This window comes from Apteryx mantelli, chromosome 2, assembly GCF_036417845.1.
Source record: "Apteryx mantelli isolate bAptMan1 chromosome 2, bAptMan1.hap1, whole genome shotgun sequence".
NCBI classification, from domain to species: Eukaryota; Metazoa; Chordata; class Aves; order Apterygiformes; family Apterygidae; genus Apteryx; species Apteryx mantelli.
The window spans coordinates 136,646,499-136,670,754 of NC_089979.1; the positions used below are offsets into that span (position 1 = coordinate 136,646,499).

Consider the following 24,256-nt stretch of genomic DNA (forward strand, 5'->3'; position numbering starts at 1 on the left):
TGGAGTCATGAAAGCAACAATACCAGTAATTCCAGCTGTAACATGAGTTATGCAGTCCAAGGTGGAAAAGAATTCAAAGAGAAAAAAATATCTTTACCTATCAAAGGACAACAGCAGTAACATGTTACTATTATTCAGAAATGCTCTGTGTGCACATGAAGATGATGCAAGAAAAACTTTCTTTCTACACAATATTAAATCTAACAGGGAAAAAAAAAAAAAGATTGCACAACTTTAATACAATAGGAGAGAGGGGGAAGAACACCCAAACATTTATCAGTTCAGTTGAGAAATTTGTATTTGTTCAAATGTTTTGGAAGGCCTGAAATCACATATCTGTGAAGTTCACAGCCTCATCCTCTTCCCTTTTCTTTGCAACATGCTTCTTGCAAGTCTTTCAGAATGAATTCTAATTACGATGTTCTTGAACTGTACTCCACTGCAGCATCTTTGGAGCAGGGGCCTGCTCTTCTACATGTCTCCCGCTGCCTACAGTACTGTGGGTGCTACTAGCATAATTTGTTTTATTAATATTTTGAAAAGTAGCTCTAACAACCTTCTATATTATGTGTCAATTTCTTCTGTTCAAAGATATTATTCTATACTTTCACGCAATTGCAAAACATGGCCTAATTTAGGGGGAGACTGGGTGATGGGAGGAATCAAAACCTTTAATTAACCCACTTAGGAACCATCAAAAAGAACAAGATGTTCAGTTCAAAGCTTTTCTTTTAGATTTTTATTGCCGATTTCTTTAAGAGCTCTTCTTTTGCCATCACTTATTACAAACCTCTACAGGAAGTCACGGAGTGTCCAAATTATTTCAGAATAGCACCAAACCAGCCACAAAGTTCTAACCTGATTCTCACCTGCTGTTAGACAAGCACTGGCCTTACTGCATTTGTTATGAATATAGACTGTTTCCGAGCATAAAGTGCGCAATTCTGGCTCACAGTGTTATATTTCTAGCATATCTAAAAACTCCCACCTATTTCAGTGGGAGTTTAGAATGCCTAATAAGCACAAAATCAGACCTAATGTGCTGTTACATGCTATTTTTGCCCTTAAAGACATTTTTTTTCTTTTAAAAAGTCACACAAGTTCTGAGCATAAAGGATATACATGACTATAAAAAAGGTGTATATATAACATTTAAAAGCATACAAAAATACCAGTATGTCTGTTCTCTTGCAATCTGGAAAACTTAACAGTGAAAACTAAGAAATTTTAACCACACAGTATGGTATCTTTTAATATCTTTATTATCTGAAGTGGTCTGTTGCTTTAGTATTTGACAGTTTGTCACATCTGTAGACAGTGCTGAATTGTCAACAATGGAGAAGGCAGCTAACGTAACAGATACCTGATGACTGATTCTTACCTTTTATTTAGCCAATTTAGAGCATCTCTGTTTCCTCCATGTTTGATTTCAGAATGTTAGTACCCTCACACCTCAGAATTCCCAGCCTGATTTAGGGTTCTTTCATTAGGGAAACAGGAACACGACCAAAGGACATCTCCCAGTACTTCAGATACTCTCATATAACTCAGTAATTTATATAAATTTAAGACCAAAAATATAATTATCTGTATTTTATCACAATTAAGATGATAACAAACTATACAGAATGCTTTACTAGTTAAACAAGTCAGCTGGAACAGTGAGCACATAAAGTCTCTTACATAGACTACTAAAAAACACCTACTTAAACATGCAAATACACTACATAGCTCATTTTGCATGCTTCATCCACTGATCTGAACAGAAAAAACATACGTAAGAAAGATGAACACAAATTTGGAACCAAGAACTTCACTTAAATCATTGCAAAAACTGAACACAGGTCTATGCAGTTACACTGGGCAGCACTGATATAAACTTGAACTGACTATATCAAAAACTAGCAGGTGAGAAAAACACTTAAACACTTTCTATTGAAATCCCTTGCACAAAATTAAAAATTCAGATGTAAAAATTTAGATGTACAGTTTGCTTACATCATTAGAGGAAAAAAAACTTTGCAATTTTGGGAAGCGAGAGTTAAGATAAAAAAAAATCTGAAAGCCAGAAGCAGGTACAAAAGGAAAAGGTGCCCAGAAATAATAATGTCCTTAAAGACAAAATTTTGAACTGGAAGACATAAAGCAAATACTTGCATGAACACTGCCATCTGAGACAATCTCTTCTTAAAGAGAAGTCCCACTAACACCATCTGTTTCCTAAGATTGAAACTGCTGGTCTTGCTTTGCTTTTTAGCATGACTCTTTCTGTGAGAAGAGCTAATTTCCCCCCAGTGCTCTAAACTGCCTAATGAATCTGCTAGAAAAATCTCTTCCATTGCTGGGATAGCAACCAATGAAATACCACGCCAGAGCCACTTTCTTGCTTTTCTAACTGCAGTCTAGGTTTGCTGCCATTTGAACTACTAAACCTTGCAGGAACACATACTAGAAATGCTAATGTACCTGTCCTGTACCAGCAGCTACTCTCACACACATTACTGCACATATTGATAAAAGCATTAAATAGTCAAAACCCAGTAGCCTTACTGGTCAGAAGACAGCCACTTGAAGTGTAGATTCACAAAAACAGAGGGAGGAGAAAGGGAAGGAGAACGCCAACTAAAAGCAGTCTAAGAGTTTTAAGGTAATCACAGTGCTGCTGCAACACACAGGCCCGAATCTTCACAGCCACCTTCTTGGTTTCTAAATCTCTGACATGGGGTAGTGAAGGACTCTCCTCACTCCCCTCTCAGCACTGGCAGACAACTACACTAATTAAAGAAGAGAATGTGCACAGGGTCCATGCCCAAAGGCCAGGTCTTCAGGAGCCACACCAAGATTCTCACAGGAGCACAGAGCTACAGTGGTGATGGATGGGCAAAAGTAAAAATTAACTCCCACTCTAGGACCAATATGCAGGCGTAATCGTGTGATCTCTCCCGCAAGCTGTGATCTGACTCAGAAGAACACTAGTTCTTCATAGGGCCTCAAAAAAAAAAAAAAAAAAAAAAAAAAAAAAAAAAAATCATAGCTAGAAAAAAAAATCATAGCACTGCTGAATACTATATAAAAATTATCTACATAAAGTTGAATCTTGCAGTCTCTGCAAGGTGAACAAACCCACTCTGAGCTCCATGCTGCCATGGCTAGGATGCTTTCAAAAGCTTTAAGTAAGATTTCAGATATCATGACTCCAGTCTCCAGTTAAACTGTACTTCAGATTTATGCTTTGTCTGAAGCTAATGTATGGTTAATCTTCAAATCAGAGGCATTTGTTCCTCAGCTCAAGAGTCAAATTATTCTGTATTGACCACAGTCTCATCTTGTTACTAGTGTGCAAAGTGAATTCTTATAAACTTAAAGGATTCAAAATCAGGCAAGTTACAGAAGAGAGGAGGCAGTTTGAATTGACAAGGCATTTGCTTAATATGCTGAATGCTCTCTGCAACTTGACTGCTATGAGTCAGCACTTCTCATGTCACTGATTATAGTAATTAACAGCAAGAACATTAGATCTGTGTGGGGACAGAGGTAAATTTAGGTCTTTAGAGTGATGTATTGCACAATCAGCCTCAGTTAATAGGCATTCTGGTCACAAGTGCAAAAATAATTTTCTATATGAGCAAGAATGTATAAATAAGAGCCAAATTCATTCAGCTACAGAAGAAGGTGGTGAGCCATCACTCCAGACTTCCCCTCACTTGACCCGTGTACTCATCTTTCTAACGTTTAAATAATATGTAAATATACTTTTAACTTATGGCACAGCACCATGTTATTACTTATTCAGGCTGTTAAAAACAAGAAAGAAAAAGATGATGTTCACAGCTGTTACTAGGAATTTAAAAGAGTTGAAATAAATAAATATTTGCTCTTCTCAAAAATTTCTACTCAGATTTCTCCTGTTTCCTTTGAATTCAGTCTCACAAGACAAAAAAAAAAAAAATCTACAAATATCCACAACAGTTTAACAGACAAATCCTCTGAAAACTCTGCTAGCGTGATAATGACTCTCTTCTTGCATCTATCTATGGCCTTAAATTCAAAACTTGTCATTGGAAATCATTCCATATCATAAAAGCGGTTTAGTACTCATGCATCGAGTGCCATTTTGCAAGGCAGATCTGCATTTATTGCATGGAAGAAAACCACAGAAACCTGCTTTATTGGCAGGATAGTAACACCTCATCACAGTATGAGCCATACCCCCAAGCACATGGAAGTCCTGCACAGAAAAGTGCAGAGAAGGTGAGTTTGGTCAAAGTAACCAAAGGAAGCATTATTTCAGAATTACTCTAGATAAAGTGCTACTAGAAGTATTCTCATGGAGCTAAAGTTTCAGATTAAAGCTGCCACCTCTGCAAACTGTAGATTCTACCCTCTTTTCCGGCAGAGCTAAATAAGAACATCACATTACATTAGATACAGGGTAAAAAATATTAACCTGCAAGAGGAGATTGCTACCAACATTACCTTTTTGATTTCCTCTTCAAATGCCTTCTCCAAATACTTGTATCTCCTGATAAGTTTATTGAAGACCTAAACACAGATTAATGTTAAATATGTAAACATCGTAGCCACCCTCTTTTACAAAATAGGCAAAGGGAAACAAGACTGCCACTAGAAAATCTTTTAAAGAATGTCTTTGGCTAATCCATGATGACATTTTTTTTTTTTTTTTTTAAACTATCGCCACAACTCCACAACAGGAAAGAAAAAAAATAGGTAGCATTGGTGCCTTCTCCTGATTTCATATTTTGCTTTACAGTTGTCTTTTAGACATTAATAAAGACATTGTTTTCAGGAAATAAGCAGTCAGCAGTGTAATATTTGTGCAATCATCTGTTGCATTGTCTGGTGAGTTACCACGAAACACCCTCCTCTGTTAGGCTGTTCAAAAAAAAATTAGAAAACAAGCTTTGCAATTCTTGCTTTATATCAGCAATGTCTGAATCAAAGAGCATTTACTACTGTGTGAGAATTTTCTTGTCCCAATTCTCAAAATTTTGTTCTACTCTCCTTTTTAGCCTACCCATGGATTCAACGGTGGTGCAGGAGGGGGAGAAGGGGTAGGAGGAGGTTAACAAATATAGGAAATTTCCCCTCTGCACCCCTCCTCTGATAATGTAGCTTTCTGGGGAAGCTGTCAGGTGTGATTGAATACAGTGAGGCAGTCAGGCAGCATTGTTGAGTATCTTCACTCAATACAGAATCTTTATCAAATACACTAACACAAATGCTTGCAAAACATGCTACAGCCATGGAAAGAGGAAGAACGTTTTACAGAGCTACTTTTACAAAAACTATGCTCCTGAAAACGCTTATTGTTTTTTTTACTTTTTTTTTTTTTACCCCATCATGTGACCAAAAGATCATGAAAGCAGGAGAAGCATAGGTGCAGGGTGCACTCAGATGGGAGGAGAGATAAGAAAGCAAATAAACAAATCACTATCCTCACAGCAGACTGAAATAAGTAAGACAGCTTTCTGTAATAGAAATGGTTGCCAACCATGACAAGATCCTAGACATCCTTTTTTTCTTACTAAAAATTATAGGTTAGATGGAAACAGGGCAGATTACTGCTTAACTGAATTTTCAATTACCCTATAACTAGTTATTGCAGGCTAGTCAGTCTGTCCCACTATAATCCCTTTTCATACATAAACAGAAAACAGTAATCAACCACAGGGCCCCTTAACAATCCTGACCTGAGCATAGTTTCGGATGGCATCATGATCTTCATCTGCAAAAAATACACAGTGGTTGGTCATCTTGGTCTTGTCATTGTCATCTATGCGTGTGCCTCCAGGAGCTAAAAGAAAGAAAGAAAAAAAAAACCAAAACCACAAAAACACAGGAAAAAATTCTCTATTTAGAGAACATTCCAGAATTATAAGATTTAACAATTCTTATATTAGTATCACTGGAGTGAGAACTGGCAGGGAAGAGAAAAGAGTAGAGGGCAAAAAGACAAAGCCAGAGCTTAATTAAGACGTAGTGGCACCTGACAAAGATCAGCTGGCCAATATGCTACATATTAGATCACACAGACCTCTAAGAACAGAAAAATTTAGGTCACACTAAGAAATCTTAGCAGCTTTTGAGAGTACTGGGTGTGATCAAATAAGAATTGGTTGGAGCATAACTGATACCCTTGCACTTATTTTAACTACTATTTTAAACACCACAATAATGTAAATCTTTTCCAAAGGGAAAAGTAGTAGCGCTCTGTTACTAATTTGAGGGTGCGGAATGTCCTCCTGACCTCTCTAATTCTTAATGGCCCCATGTAAACACTCAAAAAAACTGCTACAAAAACATTTCTGAATTATTCTGTTGAGAACTTTTTTTTTTTTTTTTTTAAAGATACTTCCACTGGCTCTCCTTCTCCCTTTCTGCATTCCATCAAATCTTAGGAAATAAAAATCTTTACTTCTTAAATATCAAATAACAGGAAGTAGGAATCAAACTGACATGATCAGTAAAAAATGCCAACTTATTCTAAATATAGAAGAAGGCAAAAGGTGTGTTTTCTCCCATGCTGCCACTGTTACCTGGAATTCCCCATAAGCATCCACAAAGCCTCCTCATTATCCTTCAGTTCTCTTCTTAACTTGCCTTTGTTGTAATGTGTACAAAGAAATCTCTGCAATAGCTAGTAACCTGGAGTGCTTTCTAATGCTAATAAATTCTCTCATTTCCTCTCCTCAGTCTCTCTCTCATCTTCTTTTCTGTTGCATTTATATGCTGTTTCAGCTTAGACTGAAGGGTTGCACAGCAGTATCCACTTTCTATTTGCAGAATGTGTCGCACAACCGAGTCCCTAGGTATTACTGCACTACAAACAATAACTCTATGACATTTCTAAATAAGTGAATTGTAATACAGTTTATAATTTCCACTTTGTACAGAAAAATAGTATCTTAAGCAAAGCAAGGCTGATCCTCAAAATTCTGCACTGATACACCGCATTTTACCTAGCATGCTGCCAGCTACCAAAATATCAAACAGCGTATCAGCATAGCGGCGATAATCAAGCCGTGAGCCTGCTGCATCCAGAAACTTGGCTATAGCCTCCAGGTCACTCCCAGCTTCATTGAGACCTTGGACAATGGTATCCCTGAAGACTGTGGGTTCAAATTTCTCCTTTTCATCTGAAACAGAGATTAAGGAGAAGAAAAAGGAGAGGCAGTCACTTTTTTAAGTTTTCTGTTAAACTTCCATACGACTAGCAATTGAAATGACTGTGGCACACAAACATAATTCTTCCCATTCTGGTCAACATACCATGTAGAAGTTTGTTCAGTTGGCTTTTATCAGCTCTGGAAATTTTGCAGTGTTTCGGCCTTGCTTCCCTCTCCTCCTTACCCTCAAAAAAAATACCCAAACACTCCTCACCCTCAAAAAAATACCCAAACACATATAATCGAACAGGGATAAATAAAAGGGGGGATGGAGGAATGCAGCTATTGGAATTATTTTTGAATTTCATACTCTTACTGCTCTTGTTGAAGATTTTATTCTATGTGCATACTTTTATACATTGTTAAATTTGATAGCAGAATAAAAGATATATTAATTTTGTCTAAATAATCTCACTGTAGGAACACCCCATTTTTCATTTCTTGATATTTTTCTTTAAATAACTACAGTTGCATAGCTAAAAGGTTTTCAAAAAGAAAAGTCTTCAAGAAGAGAGGAGATCAAAGCATTCATCAAAACAGTATTTCTGTAAATGCTTAGGACACTGTAACATGGTATAACCAAGAATTTATTTTTCATATTCATAGACATGAGCAGAACTAGGAATACAGAAAGGCACCGCTATTTCTACAGCTGTCCCTGGTTGAACTCAATTAATGTAAAGTGACCAGACAACAACATCCCTAAGTCAAAGCCATTAGTCACAACAGACATAACTGCAAACTCCTGATAAAGCTAGGTAGATTTATGCATACCTCCTGCTGCTTTTTCCTGCAGACTGTTAATAGCTTACCATATACATTTGAAGCTTCTTAGCAAAGCAAGTTCTGACCTTAGACATATGCACATACAGAATGTTTGTTACCATCGAAATAACTTCGGATTTCAATCACATAACTGCAAGGTGTTTTGTGACATTCTAAATAATTTTAGATTGTTATCACTTGCTAACAGAAGTGTTGATACAAGTTTCTAAGAAACCTAAATATATTACACCCTGAACATAAATCCAGAGGTTTTAGTCACTGAGATGAATGAGAATTGGATACAAAAAAAAAAACAACAAAAAACCAAAAAATGTCTAAACATGTGCTAATGCAGTCTGAAACTTGACAGATGTAACTCAACATTTTCTTTATTGGAGAATAAATTCTAGACATCACACATCCTCTGGCTGCAGGTTTCCTTTCTCTGCAACTCATGGTGCAGCTTTTTTATCCCAAGTATTAACTCAAACCAACCCACAAAATACCTTGACTTCTGATAGTCCTTCTTCCCCCTATATCCTTCCTACTACCACCACAGCCTTCAGGCAATTAAATAACTTACAATGCCTACTTTTACCAGCTTTAATATTTTTAACATAGAAACATTCATCTGTTTTTGTTTCTCTGTATCTGCTTGCAGTGCAAACACTCCTTCCACCATCTTGAGTGCATCACTTGCACATTCTCTCCCTCTTTCAATGCCTCCTTTCTCCCCTGTAATACTCATATTTGGAAAGCACAAAGCAGTGCTTTCCCCACTTAGTCACAGACCATTTGGAAGCTCAGGGAAATAATCAACGTATCATTCCAAGGAACCTGGCAGTATATTGCCAACAGCAGCTCCAGCGCTGTCTGTCAAGTGCTCATAAGCATTTCCTGCACTGAAAAAACAACACATCACCTTATTCTCCAGAAATTTACAGCTATGCCTAGCTTTAAGTGACTTGTTGCTTTCATCACCTCTCCCCATGAGGTTTTGTCCTGTATTCCCCTGATGCAATAGTCAGGATTACTCTGCTCCATGGAGAGCTGTATACATGCTCATGAAACCACCTGTTCCCAGAGCCAGTTCTTCCTAAAGGGATACACACAATCACAGTGCCAACATCAGCTTCTCTTCTACCATCCAATAAATCACTCAATAAGTCCCTTTTCTGGACTACCAGTGACTTCTTCCCAGGCTTTTACTTCACCCCCGACCTTGGAGATAGTCAGGCTCTCAGTCTTGCTTTTTTGACCCTCAGCCTTGATCAAGATCTAGAGTCTGTCATTTGAGTAACCATCTTAGAGATCTGTAGGGCATGCGCACGGTGGACAAGCCCCAGAGGGCTGGGTGGGAAGCTGAAGAAGGTGTCTTTGCTCTGGGAAAATGCCTACAGAAAAACACACTACTGAAATACCATAGGAGCCATCAGACTGCTCAGTTACCAACTACTCAAGTCCATCTCTCTTCTAACTTGACCTATTAAAACAACCCAAAACAAGCAACAAACCAATCAACCCACAAACAAACAAGGCTTTTACTTGAAGTATAAGTACTTCAGTATGTATACTCCCTGCAGTTTTATTTGCACACAAGAAACACAGCTCCACCCATAAACAAGTATCTGAGTATAATTATTCTCTTTTGGGTTACCACATAAGTATGTATTATTTACATGGTAAAAAAAGCATGCTTGATGATTCATTAACCAGCAGAAAGACAGTCTTCTGTCTTAAGAGATGAGAGGAAAAAAAAACCAAACTATTTTACTTTTTCAATTTTATTTTTTGTCAGAAAGTTTAAGATGTTCTGGTGTTTAAGCTGAAAGATACTACTATACTCTTGGTACCATGGCTACATGGACCTCAGTACAAACACAAACACCATGACTAGTATTTGCTTAGCTATTCTTCTTCTGCCTCAGAAGTCTTCCTCTCATCTTAAGTACCCTATTATTTTATTTTCTATTATAACCTAAAAGCTTACACAGGAAGAGCAGGTGTATTCTTCTTACTGCATGAAGAGTGATTTATAACATTACCAAAACTTTTTCCTACCAAACTAATATACTGAAGAGCAATGTGCTGATCTAGTACAACAGGCTGAGGAAGAAGCCATCATCAAGAAGTGGAGATGGTATGTTGAGCTGTCAAGTACATAATTACTAAACAAGCACAGTTTCAATCATGGGCTAGCAGAGGCAGGTGTAGCTTGCAGATGCCATGCAATAACCAAAGCAGCAGTCTTATACAAGCTTTTCATTTTCATCATATTCCCAGATCCGTCTTTCCTTTTCTAAGGAAATCACAAAATACATTATATTTCTCTCCTTAATCTTAACTCTTCAAGAAAAGATCCACAGATTTCTGTGGAAGAAAGAAATGAGATGCCCTTTTTGATCCCCCTTCTGACCTCCTCTTACTGTAAAAGTGTTAATATTGGCTTTTTACTAGATAATTTTCTTCCTGAAAGAAAGTAATCAGCATTGTTTTACTCAGGTTCTTTTTACACTGCAATTTACCTTTCTCCACCCTCTTCTTAGTCAGTATTAACTCTATGTGATCTATATTACGGGAACAAATTTAGGTCTCAGTTGGTACCTCAGTCAGCTCATTTTAAACAATATGCGCTGCTGGCTCCTGTTAACACTTCAGCAGACTTTTTGTCCTGTAGGTATCTGTCAGCTTTCTGGATATGTAATAATTCCTTATTACCTACTGGTACTTTTGCTATTCGTATTTCCTCCAGACTAAAAGAAAGAAATTTGCATGTGTGTAAGTACATGGAGTGCTCCAATACAATTCATATCCCATGCATCTGTGCCATAAACACAAATCCTGGTCAGATGCCAGCTACTACCAAAAATGCAGTATTCAAGAGATACAGAAATTATACTAAGAATTAACCAAACAATTCTTTATCCAGATTGATAAAAATTTAATATGGAACTGTGACATGTCTCCTTGCCTCAGAAGGTTCTTCCACTTAAAATACCAGTTTTCTTCCCTCACGTCTTTTAAAGTGATTTTAATGCCTGCCACTACATATGCCAGAGAGGCAAGGTTGATACCTGTTATTAGGTCAACTGACAGAGCTGGAAAGAATGGGATATACAAGTTCCTCCTTCAGGTCATAGTCCTCTTTTAAAGATATTTTAGTCACTAAGAACACTTTCAAACTCAAAAAAAAAAAAAAATCACTACCTTCCTTTCTGCTGGCTGAAAGCTCAGAAATTGTTCACATTCGGAGATCAGCTGCAGCTAGCAGATCAGCAATGGAGCCTGCAGGGCCAATTCTTTTTATTAGATGCCCAACTGCAGTGTCACACCTCATCATGCTCTGAGTCAAGTATATAGCTCATTTGGGGGATAAGAAAAGCATTCACCTCATACTGGTACTGCCTTTGGGAGCAGCAGAGGTGCAAAAGTATCCTGAGACACAAATAAACTGCTAAGAACAAGCAGTCACCTCTCACTCAACCAACTCCCTCCAGCATTTGTGCATTTCAGACCCTCCTAACTGCCTGCAACACACAGCAGATGAGTCTGAGGACTGAAATGCTATAGCCAAACCAGTCACTGAGCTCAGTCACATCTGGGTAAAAATTAATGACCCCGAAAACACTGGAAGTTAGAATAAAAACAAAATAAAACTAATATTATCTTCCATTATAAGTCTTAATCTGTGAATTAATCCTACAGGGCTAGTATTATCTGTGCCACTGCTATGATATTAAAAAAAAAAAAAAAAAAAAAAAGTATGTATACACACCCTGAAGGGCTAGGAAGGCATTTCTCTTCCTCAAGCCCTCTGCCCCTAGAAAAATGAAACAGGCATCCACAATTTTTATAAGCAGGATGCTCAAACATTAGGGCAACCAGCATACCACCATTTTTGAAGAAGAGATATTTATCCTCTAAACACATAAAGAAGTGTTTGCATGTTAAGATTTCTATATTAAAGCTATTTAATATCCCAGATCCCATTTTAAATAACTTGGTATAAAGGGGGGAAAAAAAAAAAGAAAAGAAAACTTCAGCCCTCCCCCAACGAAGTCTTTTCCTTCTTCCACATAGTCATCCAGTATCCAGTGCCACTTCTAATCACTTTAACAAAAATTTAGCAGATAGACATAGAATTACATACACAACTTTATATGATATATGCATCAAAGCATGGGCATTTGTAGTATAAGAAATTCCACCTGTATGAACCCTGCAAGTCAAAATAATAGAGGAAATGATGTGTGTAAAGGAGGAAAGATGAGACAAAGTTGAAATCACATTTTAATAGGACTGCAGTTAAACTATTTCACAACTCTCACCCAAGCTTCATAACCTTCCTAGATCTTAAGACATTCACTCAGCTCCTCAGACTCACAATAGATTTAGTAATTTTTTGACAAAGGCTACAAACTCTTTTTGTTTCTCTCATTTACACTGAGAAAATACTTTTATTTACATCATCCATCATGAGAAGCTAAGGCCAGGTATCAGCTTTTAATCAGAAACAGGAAAGCCAAGATGGGAAAAGTCTGTTATATGACAGACAGAAATTCCAACTGTGCGTGCTAAAATAATCTGCCACTGCAACAGAAAACTCTAGGCTATCTTTTCACAAACAAGGCATTTTCCTGAAAATATTTAATTTCTTAAATACATATTTGCTCTCTGCTTCAAAGTGTTGGGCATTCATTTATTATTTCAGACGCTTAAACCATGACAAATGGCTTCTTAGCTAGGTATGCTCTACCATGCTCACAAGCATGGTAGAATGAGACAGACCATAAGAATACTTTGATAAACAGTATAATTAGCACTACGTAGCTTTCTTTAAAAAATTGTGAAATACTGTATATAAAAAAAGGAAAGATCATGTTTATAAAAACTCAATATTAAAATTATTAAAACATGGCCTTATCTAATGGTAATTAGGTATGTGAATAATAAGAAACAAGCTACGCTCACATATGGAGCAGAAATAAATATTGGTTTTTTTTTAATTATTATTTATTTATTCATTTATTTTAAGTTTTCTAACCTCTGTTGTCGAAGAAAGCTGGCCCAATGAGATCATCTGACCATCTCATGGGAGAGGGAAGTGTAGGAAGGTAAGCAAATTCCTTTTTGATAGAAGCAAAAGCTTCATTTACAAAGATGCCATTAGTTTGACTCAAAGAAATAAAAACAAAAATCAACTACAAAAAATCCAGATCCAATCCTCCAAAAAAAGGGTACATTTTGTTTCCTTAATTAAAAGCAACATTTCAAGAAACAGCTGAAACAAGCATTTAATAAGCATTTTTCCCCAATATGTAAATATGCTAGAAACCCAATTAAAATTCAATTCCTTATCCAAAACTTCACACTAATAGCATTTAAACTCAAGCTTGAAGTTTTTATAGAAAGTCCTAAAATACATAGAGAAAAGAAATAAAAAATCTCATAACTTTGTTAAAAATAATTGTATTCTTAATACAGCTGAAGGAGAAAAAACCTTAATCCTATTAAACTATCAGATAAGTCACCTGGATTGTTTTTAGTCATTTTCACATAGAGGAAAATAAAACAAAACAAACAAGCAAACAAATATATATATAACTTAACCTACCCCTCTTCCTAGTTTTGAACCGCTGGCCTGTTAGCACTGGCTTCTGATTCTTATTCATAAAATTTCTGGAGGGGGGGGGGGGAGGGAAAGAAAAAAGAAAAAGGTATTTTTATTATAATGTTTACAACAGTATAACCTAAAAGCAAAACAAACACCCAGTGTAGTAAAATCCTGCCATGTAAAAGGGAAAGAAAGTTCCTGATGTACATTCAAGGAATAATCGCACCATTTTAAAGATGAAGAGTACTACAACAGAAGTATAACTTCAATGAGATGTGCTTCTCTCAAAGCCTGGCTCTCAAAACTTGGCTCTTAGTATTTCTGTTGAGGAAGAAAACAACAACAAAGCAGCTTTGTGTTCTTTGTGGAGACACTCTCACTTTGCACCCCTGGGCAAATGTACAATGCAGAAAGCTGGAAAGTAAGCGAGAGTGGAACTACTGCTGCTGTCCCTCCGTCACCTCGGCATCCCTTTGCTCATCGTCCATAAATACAAGAAATAGACCGAAAAGCCAGTTCTCCCCACACAACCCAAGTTCAAGTTCAAAACCGAGCAGGAACGTAAAGGAGCCTCTGCTCCCCCTTACAGCCAGGGAAGGGGCACAACAGTGTAGCCCATACAGCAAATGCAGAACCTACAGTATGCACAGAAAATGCTACAAAACATGTTTGAGAATTAACTCTGTGGGGCTCAACACGGCACAAGCCTCGCTCTCCGTGATGCTCCTCACAGGGAGCCTTTCTGCTGTCAACAGCCTTGGGCAGACAGACTCTCAGGGCTACACACGGTTCCTGCTGATCTAACCACATAGACAATTTTTTAAGCATCGAAACCCTCTCAAATACTTTTTTCCAAACACCAATACATTTCAGAAACTTTTAGCTCCTAACACCCTGTATATGTTCCAAACATAATAAAAGATAGCAAACTTTTCCTCCCTCATCAATTTTGTGTACAAATGCATAGTTAAGGATGTATATGGCACAACATACAACAACAACAATTAGGCTTATATTACTACAGATCTTACCTGCAAGTCTTGGCAGGCAATTTAAAAAAAAACTGAAAGTGTATATATTAATGCCTTTTTAATCTAAGGATATAGTTAGTTAAATCACATGAGATGCAGCTTGTGCAACAAGTAGCTAAACTGACAGATGAATACCAACAACCTTGAATACAATCAAGTCTTGTTGCACCTAGTAGTTGTTGCAGTCTCCCAGCCTTTCAGTCCTCCTCTTGCCCTGCCAACAGTGCTAGTGCTAAGACTAACAGCCTATTTCACATCCTGCCGATCATTCAGTCAGTGTTATATATGATTTCCTCACCCAGAATTAAGCCTTAGCATGCAAGAGACTTTGTCCTTCGGGTATGTTCTAAGAAGTTTGATTTTACGTAAATTTATATTATTTGTATTTCTTCATCATGGACTCATTAAATTAAAAATTTAATATGAGACTAATGCTACTGCAGGCTTAATTTAAAAGCACATACCTTTGCCAGCACTTCTTCCTACCATGCATAAAGAGAAACTCGAGCACTATGGCTAGAAGACTCTGTATCAATCACACACTACTATACAAGTAATGGTCTCTCTACCCCTAAGAATTCATTTAATGACTCTGTTAAGATTGCTCTAACTATATAATATTCTCCCATTCACCAGACTATCTTTCCATTCACCATGTCACTAGCTGGCCACTTCAGCAGTGTTTCAAATGTGTAACTCAACAAATCAGTGCTTTCTAGCCTAAGTTTATGATTTATCTAGGGTCAGAATATGCCAGCATGCATGGGAAAGAGCCAGTAAATTTCAAATTCAAGGTTAGCTTTGCTTCCTGCAAGTCTTAAAAAAAATAAAAAAGGTGCAACTAGAAGTTAAACTGAGGGGTTCACATTCATAACTGAGATTGTTATTATATATATTTTTTTCAACGGAGTGAAAAGAGCTACAGTTTTAACAGACTAAGTTAATTTCAAAAAAGCTGCAACACTAAATAGCCTTCTGGAAATGATTTTGCCCATCTGCAAAGAGAGTTGAAAATGTCAAACCACGATATCATGGGAGCTCTCAAAGTGCTGTAGGATCCAAGCTTCTCCTCACAACAGAGGTCAAAAGTTTCTTTTCCTCTGTGATCAGGAGCCTCACAAGATAAAGAGAAAGCCAACCTATCCCTCCACTTACCTGTCTCAGTGACAGAGAAACAGGAGTTGCTTTTTGAGTTAATTAGGCAGATAATCTACTAGTCAACAGTGATAAGCAAGGACACAGCTTCTAACTAGTGACCAGCTAGATCTGGCAAATTTATCTGCTTTGTCTCTGTGATCATCAATTACTTGTAAAAGACTGATCTGTAAAGTAAAATATTCTCCCAGATATTTTTGATTGTTCATATGCTTTGCTAGTGCCCACACCACCTTTTCCCTTGTTCTGAGAATAAAAATGTTAGTTTCAGTCGATTACAGGAGGTGCCCATGATGTTTGGAAAGGAAGCAGCAAGCAAGCCACACAACACACATGAATTAATTCTACTGTCACTGCTCTTTCAGAGCATAAACATGCCATCAGACTATTATCAACACTGCTTAATGTCTTAATGAAAAAACAGAAGCCTTGGGGGCAATAAAATGAATAAAGACATCTGACCTCCAAACCAGTGATATCAGTATGGTTTTCCAGTTGCTATAAAGATAGAAACATGTATGTTAAGCTTCTAGCACTGGACTTTTTTTTCCTTTGGTGCAATGTCTTTTTCCACTGCTAGAAGGGCTGCATACACCTGCAGCTCAACTATGGATTTTAAAACTGTTTTCTGTAGGTATAAAATATGCCTTTTAAGACAGCTGGGAACAGCAACAACAACAAAGTAAAACTCACCACTTGTGGCAGATTTAACGACTAGAGGTTCAGTGCAACAGAAGTCTCTTGAACAGTTAATTACTAGGCAGACAGGATCTGCCTTCATCTATATTTAGCTTTAAAAGCATTGTGCTATAATCTGCTCCAGCAAGTGACAGGCTTTATAAGTCACTCCCTAAAGCACTGGCCCAGGAAGAGAAAAGGCACTTTCATCAAGAAACTGCAGAAGACTGAGCCTGAGCAAAACTGAACCAGCAGTCTGTAAGACAAGCCTAGCACATATCTGTACCACAAATGATGCTAAATACTGCAAACAAGATTTTATAGCTGTTGACACCCTATCAGGTGCCTGAATGAGTGTTAAAAATTATGAAAGTGAATCCAATGCAAAAACTATTTATTTTATTTTAAATAAAGAATATGCACCCTCCAGCAATCACTTCTGTCCTGCTCTAAATTCAGCATGGCGGCATTCAAACTTGCATGGAACATTTGATTGCACTGTAATGCGGCCTGTCTATCAAGTGACATGAAGCCCAATAAACCATAAAAACCTTGAACACACATTCTCCATTCTGAAACTTCCAAGGTCTGGGTAGCTCAAAGCCAAAGAGAAATGTGAAATGACAGCTAGATAAGTACTAATGGTTTCAGAGGCCTAAAAGAATAAGCGGTGGGTAAAGGCAGACATGAAATACCTTCTAAGACTTGCCAGCAGAAAACAGGGCAAAAGATGTGGAAATAATAGCTTCTTAGCACACCTTTTTCACAAACACCACTGCTCTACCAAAGATGCGAGAAGTTCAGCAATAGCTGCTTTGCTCTTCATTCTCTCATTAGGAGCTAGAAAACTCGTGATTTCAAATCCCATACCCAGATATCTGGTATTTCACAAGTAGGCATCTCGCAAGCAAAGCTGGGCTGACTCAAGTGGGAGATGTCCAACAGCATTACAGAAGAACATATCACCCACTGCAGAATGGATTCATATGAACCTCACAATGTCTAAGCCTGCTGGTAACTAACCTGCAGCTACAAAATTCATCAGATAATCAAAAACTATGACTTCAACAGTTTCCCAAATTCCACTTCCACTCTTGTTAAGAGGCTTCTACAAACTAGATTCATATTTAAGAATTATACAAGTTGTTGAGTTGCTACTCCTGAAACTGCTTGAGGTTAACAAGTTCAGCTTTTTCTGCAGTTGTTTCTCATTTATATAACAGAGCCTGAACAGTTAAAATGAGACTGAGGAACATCTACAATTACAGCTATTTAGCAGTTTCTATAATTGACCAACCCTCTTCACACAAGTCTTGAATTAATAAAAACAGCAAAAGATTAAAAAAAAAGTTACTTCAGAGCTTCACCAAACTGGAACCAAAAATGCAGCCTTTTTTCCATACCACAGGGAAATTCTTATGATGATTAACTCCTGAATTATTTAAATCCTTGACAAGGCTGATGTTTCTGCCAAGCTGAAATACTGAAGGTGTTTGTTCTTGGAAATATATAGCTCAAATTGAAATAAATAAATACTGAAAACCTATATCCAAAACAATTCTTTTTTTTAGTATCACTTTACCTTACTTATTTTAACAAAAATCTCAGAATCATCTGAGATTTTCCAAATTTTAACATACTAACAATGAATTCAGAAACAGTTGTTCCACAGCAGCAAAACTTTGCTGCCCTAGTTGCAAAAAGAGGGAAATCAATGCCAGACATCAAAAAAGAACAACTATTTAATAAAACTTGCTACTGAGCTTTTATGTCTCTATGTATATTGGGCATTTTAGCAACAAAAAAAAAACCTACAGCAGCAGGCTGTAACCCAAAGCATAGCTAGTCTTCAGGCTGCAGCTGTAGTGCTCTGCGCTATACTGCAGTGACTTGTGCTGACCATGTTTGATTGACACAGTGCTGAAAAGAGCCCTTAGAGCACCACCAACACAGCACCATGAGTTCTCAAAAGCACAGATGCTGGCAAAAATTATTTCCATCTCCTTCCCTTGCTCAGACATCATACAAGACATTAGCGCACATTACCGAAGACAGAAGCCAAATAAAATAGAAATATAGATGGTGAGAGTTTCTATTGAAAACATGTATCAAGGTCAATCTTCTTTCCCCAGAACTGGAATATCAAGGACGTTAAGAAGTTTTACTGGGTCTTTTTCATTCACCGTTGCTATTAGGTGTTTTCATCCTCTCACCATTTCAGGCTCAGACTTAGGTTTGTTTTTTTTTCTTGTTTTTGTTTGTTTAGTGACAAGCCAAGGGGTTATGTTAAAAGCAGTCTGCAGAACACCAGTGACACAGAGGAAGAGCTGCCCTTACAATCTTACTAGAGAGGAAATATGTCAGCACACAGGGAGCAGCTGCCTGAAAGGCAGCAGACATTTAGATTATGAGCTAACAAAATCTGTAGGTGGAAAACTCGTAAATCATTTTCAGTACAGAAGAAGAAAGCATTTTAAGGGGATGACAGGATAGAGCGGATATGATGTAGCCACAGGTTCTTGCCAAATTCTTGTCAAGCTTCCCACTTTCCACTATGATATTTAGCCAGTGCTGGGATTCTCTTTTCCTCTTTTTCCGCAGACATTTCACAATGAATTAGTACAATGACAGCAGAGCAAAAGCAACGAACATCTGTTATGCAACCTGCACAGTTGTTAGAGAGTTCACCTCATAGCAATGATGATAGTTACAGATGTAAAACATTTTCTGTTAAAACACAGTTTTCACACACTCACAACGCTGAGAAATTCACCTTGGGTGATGACATTTCCCAGATTCGGCCTCTGTGAAGGAAAAGTTCTTTATTTACACTTTTGAGCCAGTATGTCTGCTAGCCTGTATTACAAAGTATAGCAGTGATAGTCCCTACAGCCTTCTAAGGTTACTTTGATAGTGTTAAAAAAAAAAAAAAAAAGCAAATAAAAAGCCCTACTTATTTGCTGTTTCTGAGGATTCTGAGTGTTAAGGAAGGGAATGGAGCAGTTGTAAAAAAACATCTTTTCCATCTCCTTTCCCTCTGAATAACACTGTGCTTCAGGAGTGACTAAGGAAAACTGGGGAGACCAAACACCTTCACTTTGGGTTGAGCTGCAGTGAAACAACCCATATTTTCTTTATACAGATTTCACTATCTTCATCACCATTTTCCTACTCTTGCCTTCTGTCCCTAAAATGTAGTTCTTTCAAAGAGTGACTAATAACCTAAGGGTCTGTAACTTTAACCACGGTACAAACCAGCAGAAAGAACAACACTGGAAGCCATAAGGTTTATCTTGTTTTGCCCATAGAGGCCAACACTAGAGTTATGATGTTTATGAAACCTTTATCCCAAAGACCTCATTCATTACAAAGATCTACTAAAATAAGAGTCAGATTTTTACCATGTTAAAATTCACTCACACAAATTTATATCCCATAAACGATCTCAATGGCAATGACTAAATAGTTACATTACTATGTGTAGATTAAATATAATCAACCTTGCATTTCAATATTTACATGCAATTACACAATACTGTTAATCCCTGTGCTTACTGCTGAAACATATATCTTCTGTTATGGATTAATTTTGCTTATGACATTACAGTACATGAAGCAACTTGATACCGACCTTTAATTTCGTATTTGGAAGAGAGCCTTAGTTACCAGTGGTTATCATGTTTAAGAATATCTGAAGATAGTGTGGTAGCAGGTTTTTGACTAGCACTGAATACTCTGTCTTCCCCCAAAGAACTTCCCAGAAGCTCTGAAGGCAATTATTATTATTATTATTATTATTTTAATCACAGGACAGTGTTTTGCACACTAAAGAGTACCTGTCCACTGTAATAAAAGTACTTGTCATTTATTAATATGCCTGGTGGGAGAGAGAAAACAGCGACGAAACAACTAGAATTTGTTTCATACTGCAGCAAGTACTCAAGCACTAGGAAGCAAATACCAGAACAGAATGAAACTTGCCACACACTAAGCAAAAAAACAAAAAATTTTGCTCATGCAAGATTATCTAGCCAAGAATTCTGGGTAATCTGTAATTAGTTATCTAATTTAGAACTAAATAAACCCAGATATAAATGAGAAGACAGATGCATTATAATTTGTACTATAAATCACATTGCCTAACTGCATGGGTTGTACATGTCTCTTGAAAAACAGTCAAGAAATCACTACCACCAATTAACATACAATCACACACTGAACAAGAGATACAGCCTAATGGACTTATTGCAGGAGAGTGGGACATTTCTTAGGTCACTGACAAAGAATTTCTAAAGATGCTCCGCTGAATAACAAAGTAAAAACAAGCAACCTCCCACAACCAAGGCATTCCAGATGCACTTCACAAAGTCAAGACAACTGTAAATTGAACCACCAGTCAATGGATTTTTATGTCCTATATTCAGTGACAATATCAAATATGCATGAATTACAGCACAGTCAAAATGGAGAAAAAAATCTTAATTGTTAACAGGTGAAAATATAGGTCAAGAAAATCAAGTCAAACACATGGGTTAACACACACAAAAAGTTATCTTACAGTAATAAGGATTCTTTTAGCAACTATGAGGAGGAATGAGATATAATTTTTCAAGGGCAGTGTAGTACTAGGCACTTTTCAGTTACGAGTTCTTCTCTCAGACTGCTTTGCTCCTAACTGGTACCTTGACATAATGGACACTGTGCCGCAGATCAGTTCATACACAATTAATAATAATTTTAAGGCAACGGCTAGTCATCCAATTCAAAGCTTGCATGTCTTGCCAGCAGCAAAACCTCTTAGAAAAAGAAGGGGAAAAAAAGGATTGGCAGAGATCAGGGTCAGGTTAACTTAGAAAATAAGTAGAACATAGTACTCCTCCAAACTTAATTGCCAAGGTATTTCTTCTTATGCAAGACACCACTTGCAGTAGACTGTGCAGATGTTAAAACAGGATTCTTTAATTCGGACAGACATTAGCTGTACTACCTATCCTAAAAATGCAATCATCTCAGCAACCAGTGTAAGAAATGATCATGTTAAAGGAAAAACATTTTAGCTGAAATTCTGGAAAACATGAATATAAAGGTACTGGAACAACTTAGCTCAGTTCTTCACTAAAATAATGTTTAGCAGAGAAAGTGGTACTAGAGACTGTTCACAGTACACTGGGAAAAATCCCTTTATTGAAGTTACTTTAAAGGGTTCCCCCCCCGTCCGCCCAGTTCTCTGACAAACAAAAAAATCCAAGCATTAGGAAGAAAAAAATATTAAAAGAATTACCAGATAGGCTTCACTCCTAGCAATGAAGTTTGTCAGACACAAGACAATATAAGACCAGCTCAGTAACCACACCTGATACAGAGAAATAGGGTGAGGTTTTCATGTAATGCTGAATTGGATCTTTGACGACAGCCTTATATCTTCAACAGCAGCCTGTGGATGAGACTGATAATATTTTGAAATTCCTGATACCGGGCCTGCAGAACCTAGGAAGATCTCTTTTTTCCTCCTGTTTTCTCTATTAATTGTGACTGCATTAGAATCTGCAAGGCTGCTGGCTAGTATGAGAAGAGTGGATTTCTCATGTACAGTACCACTCTTTCTGCTCAAGTCCTCCCTTTTTCTCTTTTGCACTGTATCAGCACACTTAAAGTTTTATTTTTACAATGTCAGTTCTACTTACACAATTCAAATATCATAACAATAAAATCAAAAAAATGACAGTTCCATTTTTCTTGCTACCTTAAAGCTCTGAGCAGCAGCAGCAAAAGCACTGGAGATCACCAGGATACAGCAGTGCTGTATTTGACAACCCATACGTTGTCTTCAAAATTACACAGGTTATGTTTAAAAAAAAAAAAACAAATACAAAGTGTAGCGTCTCCAGAAAGCAATCCCTTCCAGTTACTAACAGTTTTTTGGTTTTTTTTCATGAGCTAAATACAGTAATTGGAGGAGGGACATATTAATAGTCAGCACCTTTTACAGGCTTGTATGCAGTGAAGGCCTCAGCTTTAATAAATGCCAACTGCCATAAGAAGTAAAGCAAGTTTTAGGTTAGAATTCCCTAATTATTTCTTCAAAGCCTGTACACAGGAAAGGAGCGCACCAAATTAATGAAGGGCTTTTTACCTTCAGAGCAATGAATCAGCTTTGAGATACCCGAGTTCTGATATTTCTGGCTAAAAAGAGACTGTGCAAAGAGCAAACAAGAGATATATGGAATGCTTTGCACAATGCCAGCTATTCCAAACATATTGACTAATGCTGATTATGCTGTTAGCAGCATTCACTTGGACAGAAAAAGAGTCCAACTGACTCTTTTTCACTCTTTTCTCACTCTTAGAGTGAGTCCACTTTATCTCAACAGCAATCTCAGGTTTCCTGTGTCTGCTTCCTCTTTCTCATGGCTGGCTACATATTTTGACAGACTGCAGTAATTTTGGTGAACAAATTCCTCAAATGGATGATAGAAGGAGTAAACACTACAATATCTTCAATCCACAGATAAGACGTGATTTTCTAGGCAGTGATTGATATAATTTCTCTCAGTCCAAGCTGTAATAATTCTACAGCAATAACTAACAGGTTGATATACAATTGCACAAAGAAACCACAACAGCGCAGGCCAAGAGTGCCTGCATAACCAACTAGTATCCTTGGCTAGCCAGAAAAATAGATGGTATAGAATGAAGAAGCACTAGAACAAGCAGCGGGGCACAGCACTTGCTATTCTACCCACCATTTGGCAGTTAACATACCAGGACTCCCAGTCTCATTTCAGAAAGTAATTCCTTCACCTCTACGTGGAAGCCCAAAAACCTCTTAGATGAATTCACGGAAGAAAAGTCTGTCAAGGGCTATTAAACACTAGATTATACAATCTTCTAAACTGAATACTTCAGGAATGAGGACAAGTGATTGAGAGAAAGTAAATGTAGCTCTCCCACATATCTATACGACTCCCCCCACCCCCTTTTTTTAAAAAAAACTACCCATCTACCACAAGCCACTTTCAGAGACCAGCTTCTGGATCAAAGGCCAATTTGTCCCAGTAAGTCCAGCTTTGGTCTGAGGTTGGATAACTTGTAGGCATCATGTATTCCAAGTTCTTTCTCACTCTGTACTTCAAGAAAGGCTCTCAAAGCCACAAATGCCCAAGACAAGTATTAATCATCCGTGACAGTATATTCCACTTGAGAGTAGTATGACAAACACTGAGAGTTGTGTGGCAGTTCAGAAAGGAAAGGTAGTCAGGAAAGATAACAAAACAACAAGAGAACTGTCACAGGTCAGTATATTATATTACCAATTTTGTAAGAGGACTTTAGAGTTTGTGGGTTTTTTAGGATGAGGGAAAACATTCAAGTTAGTCTACTTAGTTCTAAAAACAAAAGGCTGAGCCATATCAATATTGTGAGAGACCTTCTCCACACCATCACTGAGCTAGTCTGTATAGAACACTGTGATCTCCATAACTGTATCTTCTGTATTTCATTTTAGCTACGCTTTTAATATTAAATACTTACATAAAGGCAAAGGCTTTATTCCAGTTACTCCCTTTCTACTGCATCTTCTTATATGAAGCCATCGGTCTTAGTATTATGACATCAGAATTTTCACAACTGATGTTAGCCAATGTTATAACTTCAGGTAAAGATTAAAAAGCGAAAAATAAATAACACAAAGGAAAACCAAACTAATGCATATACTTAGGCTTTTAAAATAGAGAGGAAAACACAGCATATATAGTGCTAGATACACTTTCTGTCCACGTTTCAGATTTTTCCAGAGGGCCTTCAATCTCAAGAGTTAAAACGAAGAT

General features: G+C 37.3%; 1 protein-coding gene across 3 annotated transcripts in view; it reads right to left on the bottom strand.

Annotated features, from left to right (window-relative positions):
* The window catches only part of BZW2 (basic leucine zipper and W2 domains 2), a 63,910-nt gene that overhangs the window by 27,292 nt on the left and 12,362 nt on the right, over positions 1-24,256 (bottom strand). Inside the window, exons 2-5 of one of the 3 annotated variants that reach the window (XM_067291620.1) lie at positions 13,567-13,631; positions 6,981-7,157; positions 5,712-5,815; positions 4,477-4,542 (exon numbers count right to left, since the gene is read on the bottom strand). In XM_067291620.1, coding sequence (XP_067147721.1) covers positions 4,477-4,542; positions 5,712-5,815; positions 6,981-7,157; positions 13,567-13,624 — 405 coding nt within the window. In that variant the 5' untranslated portion in view covers positions 13,625-13,631. The remainder of the gene's footprint in view (positions 1-4,476; positions 4,543-5,711; positions 5,816-6,980; positions 7,158-13,566; positions 13,632-24,256) is intronic. The other 2 variants (XM_067291621.1, XM_067291622.1) reach the window with 2 other exon arrangements.